Consider the following 6,206-nt stretch of genomic DNA (forward strand, 5'->3'; position numbering starts at 1 on the left):
CTCTCCCACCTACCCCTTTTTACCCTGCCCGATAGGATTTAACTATCTTGGCAAAGTTAGGGACTATTAATCTAGTTGGTTTCCAGACTCTAACTTAGTTTTAGTCATCTTTTCTAATTTCCCTAATTATGGTGTTCCACGGGTTTATTCATTTCTATCTAAACTCTTAGGCTTCATCTGCCTGCTCAGTGGGAGCTACAGTGGCTGCCACTGGCACCTCGGTCTCCCAGAGCTGCTGACTATCTCAGTCTGTTCCAAATGAAGACCAGGCTTTGGCACAGTCTCTTTTGTCCCTGCTGCCATTGAGCTACAGATGTTCCAGTTCCTCCCAATTCATAGGGAGCAATGCTGCAGGATGTAGGGTCTCGCTTCCTCAGCTATGATCTCAGCAGTGCTGGGCAGCATCACATACAAGTGTATGTGGGTGAGGGAGGGAATGTTAATGCTCTGCATGGCTGACTTAGCTCAGTGAGGCACATAAGATGGGGAGAAGGAACTGCTTCTGAGAACAGCGGTCCTCTCTGGACATTACCGAGGTGATGGAGCAATTGGGTGGGTTTTCTTATGATGCTGTTTCCAGTTTGGCAATGCTCCTTCCTCCTTTCCTACCTCCCTTACCTTTTCCCCCTCACTCTTATATGTAAGGATTATTCCTCTCAATAATGTGTCAGGAAGTAAATTTTGCCTTTGGCTGTGTTTTCTAAAGAACATTAGCTTGGGTACCATTTTGATGACTTATGTGAAGGAAAAATGAAGTTAAATGTGCTGATTCAATTTTGCCCTCTTAAAATTAAACTTCTGAGACATATCTTAAATTTATATATAAAGCAAGTTTTAGATAGGCATTTTATAAAATTTTTAAAATCAGTAATGAATGTTGAATTTAATCAAAATTTTTTGTGGTGTATATAGGAGGGATTATTTTTTCTCAATCAATGAGTTACATAAGTTGACTTTTCAACACTCATTTGTTTTTTTATTTTTATTTTTTAGTTGTAGATGGACACAATGCCTTCATTTTATTGATTTACTTTCATGTGGTGCTGAGGATTGAACCCTGTGCCTCACATATGCTAGGCGACCACTCCCCCCACTGAGCTACAACCTCAGCCCCACTCATTTTTTTTTTTTTTTTTTTTTTTTTTTTTTTGAGGGACTGGTTCTTTATTTCAAAAAGACACTTGTCAATATTCAGTATCAAAACAGTTGCACTATTGGTACTATTGGTTTCTCTTTCTCCCAACTGGCCCCAAAGAGACCACAACAAAGGAGAGTACATTTTAAGCCAATAAGCCGCAGGATGTACACCTAACAGACCTCACAGAAACCTCATCTAAAAGTGGGGATTGGGTTGTGAAAGAAACGTTGAAAGATCAGCACACTGCCAGCCCAGACTGTAGGACTCTCACAGCCAGATGGGGTGGCCAGGTACCCCAGCCCCAAAGATGCAAAGTTTCAAAATAATATAAAATTTAAAAAGTTTTGTACACGAGCTATTCAAGATTCTCCAGCACTGACTGATACAAAGCACAATGAGATGGCACTTTTAGATACAGCAGCTTCAGACCCAGAAAAGGGTGATGAGATGAGTTTCATATGGCTAAATCAGTGGCAAAAACATAATTTTCTTTTTTTCTTTCTTTCTTTTTTTTCAAGGAGGCAGGAGAGCAATTAAATGGTCACCTCAAGATTAAGGGGCCCATGATCCATTCTGTGAACACCTGGAAGGGGGTAGAGATGGGAGAAAAATTTGGTCTCAGATCTAAGGATATGTATGGCTCAGTGGTAGAGCATTTGAGGAACATGCAAGAGGCCCTGGGTTCTATCCCCAGCACCACAAAAACAAAAGGTCTCAGAGGTCTCACTATCTTAATTTGATCATTTCTGATGAAAAAAAAATAATAATAATAAGTAAAAAATAAGAATAAAGTTGTCTAAAGATACCTTAAAGCTAAAAACAAAACAAAACCTGAATAGCACGGTTTTTGTTATTTGGCTAACTCCTCTTGGAATCACCTTTCTGGTTTGGCTGGTACTTTGCACGGAGCAATGAGGTTTCCCATAGTACAGTCTTTCCCTGGGCTCTGTTTGGCTTTCAGTAAGGCAGGCCCATTCCTCTTTTCCTTCTCTACAGAGAGGGCAATAGGGATTAGGCTGGAAAGTTGCCTTCCAAAAGTGAGAAAGGAATTCGATTGCTGCTTCAGAGCTATGAAATTATTTGGAATGTTTTACAAATGGTTACTATAACAACAAAAAAAGTAATTACAAAATGTGTACATCACAACATGCTTTTAAAGACACTTTGTATTGTGCTCACATTCCCTTAAATGTTGTTCCCAAAAGTGCTCAGCCTTTAGCCCAGCTGGAATCTCTGGGAAGAGGCAGAGACAGTTTGGTGAAAAAGACAAGGGGGTGGGGGTAGAGGGGGTGTTGAAAGGAGAAAGCAGCCTTCCAGTTAAAGATCAGCCCTCAGTTTCAAGGTCAGCTTCAGGCTGGCTGGCCTCAGGCGGAGTCAGGGTCAGAGGGAGGAGCAGCAGCAGGGCGGAACTGGGGAGCTCTACATCTCATTCAGGTCAAGCAGAGTCTGGTCCAGCATCCTTTGTGTACAGAGGTGCTCCTCTTTGGTGCATTTCAGCTTATCTTCCAAATCATCAATTGTCTTTTCAAGTTTGGCTACTGATCTCTCAGCAAACTCAGCACAGGTCTCTGCCTGCTTGAGTTTATCAGTAAGAATCTTTATTTCTTCCTCATATTTGTCTTCTTTTTGAGAGTACTTTTCTTCAGCAGCATTCAGACACTTCAGGTTCTGGTCCATCAGTCTGATCTGCTCATCCATCTCTCGGCAACGGGACTCTGCCAGCTCAGCTCGTTCCTTTGTGCGTTCCAAGTCTCCTTCAATAATCACTAACTTACGAGCCACCTCTTCATACTTCCTATCTGCTTCTTCCGCAATGTGCTTTGCTTCTTTGAGTTGGATTTCCTGGAGTTCCATCTTTTCTTCATCTTTTAGGGCCCAGTTTTCAATAACCTTCATACCTCTCTCACTCTCATCAGCAGCTTTCTCTGCTTCCTCCAGCTTTTGCAGGACAGTAGCTAGACGCTCCTGAGCACGGTCCAGCTCCTCTTCAACTAGTTGGATCCTACGGTTCAAGGAGGCGACCTCAGCCTCAGCCTGTTCCCGGGCCCGCCTTTCTCCCTCAACTTGCGGTTGGAGGCGCTGAGCCCTCTCCTCAGCATCATCAGCTTGCTGCTGCAGAACCTGGATCTTGCGCTTCACCGCCTCGACGGTGGTGATTCCGGCCATGGTGCCCACCCAGCCGCTCCTCGATATCCGCCTCTGCCCACTCATTTGTTTTTGTTTTCTTGAGATAAAGCTTTCTTGATCATATCACATTATCCTTTAAATTCTATCAGACTCTTTTAAAAATAGCACTTTACTTAGGATTTGTATTAATATTTGTACATAATACTACCCTAAAAATTTCTCTTATGACTATTATCTTGTTAGAAATTAGTGCCATTTTATGTTGTCTTTGTTTTAGTTTTCATAAAAAAAATATCTATGAATACACTATCAATATGAAATACATGTACAACAAATTAGAACAGATAAAAAAAATAAAAAAAGAGATAAAGTATACTAAAAAGAATTTACATCTTCCCAGCAACGTTGGAACTGACCTGTTCCCATGCCCTACTTGGCTTGTGGTAACAACCCTTCGAGTTTGTTCCATCATCCCCTGGTGTACACGTGGGCTCATACTCACATATACATATGCACATGTTTTTTTTGTCATGTATGTATTTTTTAGTTTCAGTTTTGTTTTTGATGCTATAAAATGGTGATGATTCCTTCCTGGTTCATCTCATAGAATCTTTAAAACTATCCGGAGAGAAAATAAAAGTGAAATTATTTTGTAATTAATAAGTGCAATCCAAATGGGAGTTATCAGTAGCTCCCATTATGTTAACTGTCCTCAAAATATAACTGAAAACTACTTTTGTTGTTGTATATATTCTAGGCTAATTAATATAACCTAAGCATAGGAGTGGGACTGAAATGGGCAAGGCAAACTTTTCGTATTACTTTATCAAACCTAACTACTCCATCTTCTATCCTAGGACAATAATTTAATGCAGTTTATTTTTTTGTTTTTAAACTGGTATGTGGCTGTTGGCTGAATTCTTCTCTAATCCTTAGAGTAAATTGGTATAAGTTAAAAGAGGTTTTTGGTTTTTATTTATTTACTGAGTTTTTATTTGTAATTATTAATGCATGTTGTGCACATTAATCACTTTCATGATGATGTTTGCATACATGCATATATCATGCTTTGATCATGTCTACCTACCTTTCTATTCTCTTAACAGGTCCTTAGGAAATATGTACCAAAAAGCAAAATATGTGTAACATTTTGCTTATAATCTATTTTCTAGGTAATTACACACCAAACACTGTCCACATAAAGATGTTAATTTCAAGTTAGGTCAGATGGCACATACCTGTAATCCCAGCCGTTTGGAACACTGGGGCAGGAGGATCATAAGTTCCAAGCTAGCTTGGGCTACTTATGGAGACCCTATCTTAAAGCAAAGCAAAACAAAACAAAAAGCAACAATGCTAAATATCAGCATTATATTCATAGCAAAAAATGAACAACAACAAAAACCCCTAAAGTCTCCAACAAAAATGACTTGGTTATATAAATTATCTTAAATTACCTTTGACAAAATACTATGAGTGGTTAAAATGTTTAAGATATCTGTTTAGGGCTAGAGTTCTAGCTCAGTGGTAGAGTACTTGCCTAGCATGCATGAGCCCTGGGTTCAATCCTCTGTACCATATAAAAATAAAAACAAATAAAATAAAGATATTGTGTCCATCTATAACTAAAAAAATTAAAAAAAATCTGTTTATTCGTTTTGAAAAATGTCCCAACATGGTAAATGGAAATCAGAGTGTTCATAGGGGTATCTTACTTGTATGTATAAAGAAATTCATCTAAAAAGATAGAAGAAGGTCACCAAAGTATCCACAATTGTTAGGTTCCAGGAGATAACACTTCAGATTTGTTTCTACTTCTTTGCCTTTTTCTGTATGATTTAATTTTTGTGTCTTTTAAAAATTCGTTATTTGAAATTATACATGACAGTAGAGTATATTTTGACATATACATACAACTCATTCTTGTGGTTGTATGTGATGTGGAGTTACACTTGTATATTCACATATGAACATAGGAAAGTTATGTCCGATTCATTCTACTGTCTTTCCTATTCCCATTTCCCCCTCTTCCCTTCCTTCCCCTTTGTCTAATCCAATGAACTTCTATCTGCCCTCACCATCGTGTTAGCATTCGCAAATCAGAAAGAACATTCAGCATCTGTTTTTTTGGGATTGACTAATTTCACTTATCATTATAGTCTCCAGTTCCAACCACTTACTGGCAAATGTCATAATTTCATTCTTCTTTAAGGCTCAGTAATATTCCATTGTGTATATATACCACATTTTCTTTATCCCTCCGTCTGTTGAAGGGTACCTAGGTTGGTTTCATAAAAGATATGGAATGTTTCATGAATTTGTGTGTCATTCTTGTGCAGGGACATGCTAATCTCTGTATCTGTCTAACTTTAGTGATACCAAAGCAAGCACTGCTTCTTTTTTAAATAATAAAAAATTAAAAGTTTTTCTTATTTATTGTGTAGTTTCCTTTTTTATTCTTTCTCTTTTTAAATCATTTTGAATCTACTCATCATTTAAAGGAAAATAAAAAATATTCATATCAATTACTTTTTATTACTTTATTAAAAAGTTTATTTGGGGAGATTTTATAAAAGGAAAAACTTTATAATATCTGTGGTTTCAATTCTTTTATGCTATTTTTGTCCCTCATTTTATTTCCAAGACTATAAAATTGAAAGATATTTAGAAAAAGAAATTGAACAAATAAGTATGGTTATTTCCAAGTCTTTTAAAAATGTCCTTTGTGTATCATTTATTGAATTGGCCTTCATGGCCAGGGTTAAATTAAATAGTACTCCTTCACTGGGCTGTGCTGTGAAGTTAAAAATGTGTTTGAGCCTATTAATGAGCAAACTTTATATGTGTGTATGTATGTGCATATATGCATATATAATGTGGGCATATTTTATATATTGTATATATTATACACATTATATAATGTATATTGCATGCATATTAT

At 37.4% G+C, this 6,206-nt stretch overlaps 1 protein-coding gene across 2 annotated transcripts; it reads right to left on the bottom strand.

Annotated features, from left to right (window-relative positions):
- Window positions 1-1,585: 1,585 nt before the first annotated feature.
- On the bottom strand, window positions 1,586-3,331 carry LOC306662944 (tropomyosin alpha-3 chain-like). 2 transcript variants are annotated; one of them, XM_079143199.1, is made up of 2 exons: window positions 3,173-3,331; window positions 1,586-3,038 (listed from the first exon to the last, which is right to left on the bottom strand). In XM_079143199.1, the coding sequence occupies exons 1-2, from the start codon at window positions 3,238-3,240 to the stop codon at window positions 2,558-2,560; spliced, it is 549 nt and encodes a 182-aa protein (XP_078999325.1). In that variant the 5' UTR covers window positions 3,241-3,331; the 3' UTR covers window positions 1,586-2,557. The 2 variants fall into 2 exon arrangements, with proteins under 2 accessions (XP_078999325.1, XP_078999324.1); XM_079143198.1 differs by having other exon boundaries at window positions 1,586-3,331.
- Between the last annotated feature and the right edge of the window lie 2,875 nt (window positions 3,332-6,206).

The sequence above is a fragment of the Sciurus vulgaris genome, assembly GCF_902686455.1.
Source record: "Sciurus vulgaris genome assembly, chromosome: 5".
NCBI classification, from domain to species: domain Eukaryota; kingdom Metazoa; phylum Chordata; class Mammalia; order Rodentia; family Sciuridae; genus Sciurus; species Sciurus vulgaris.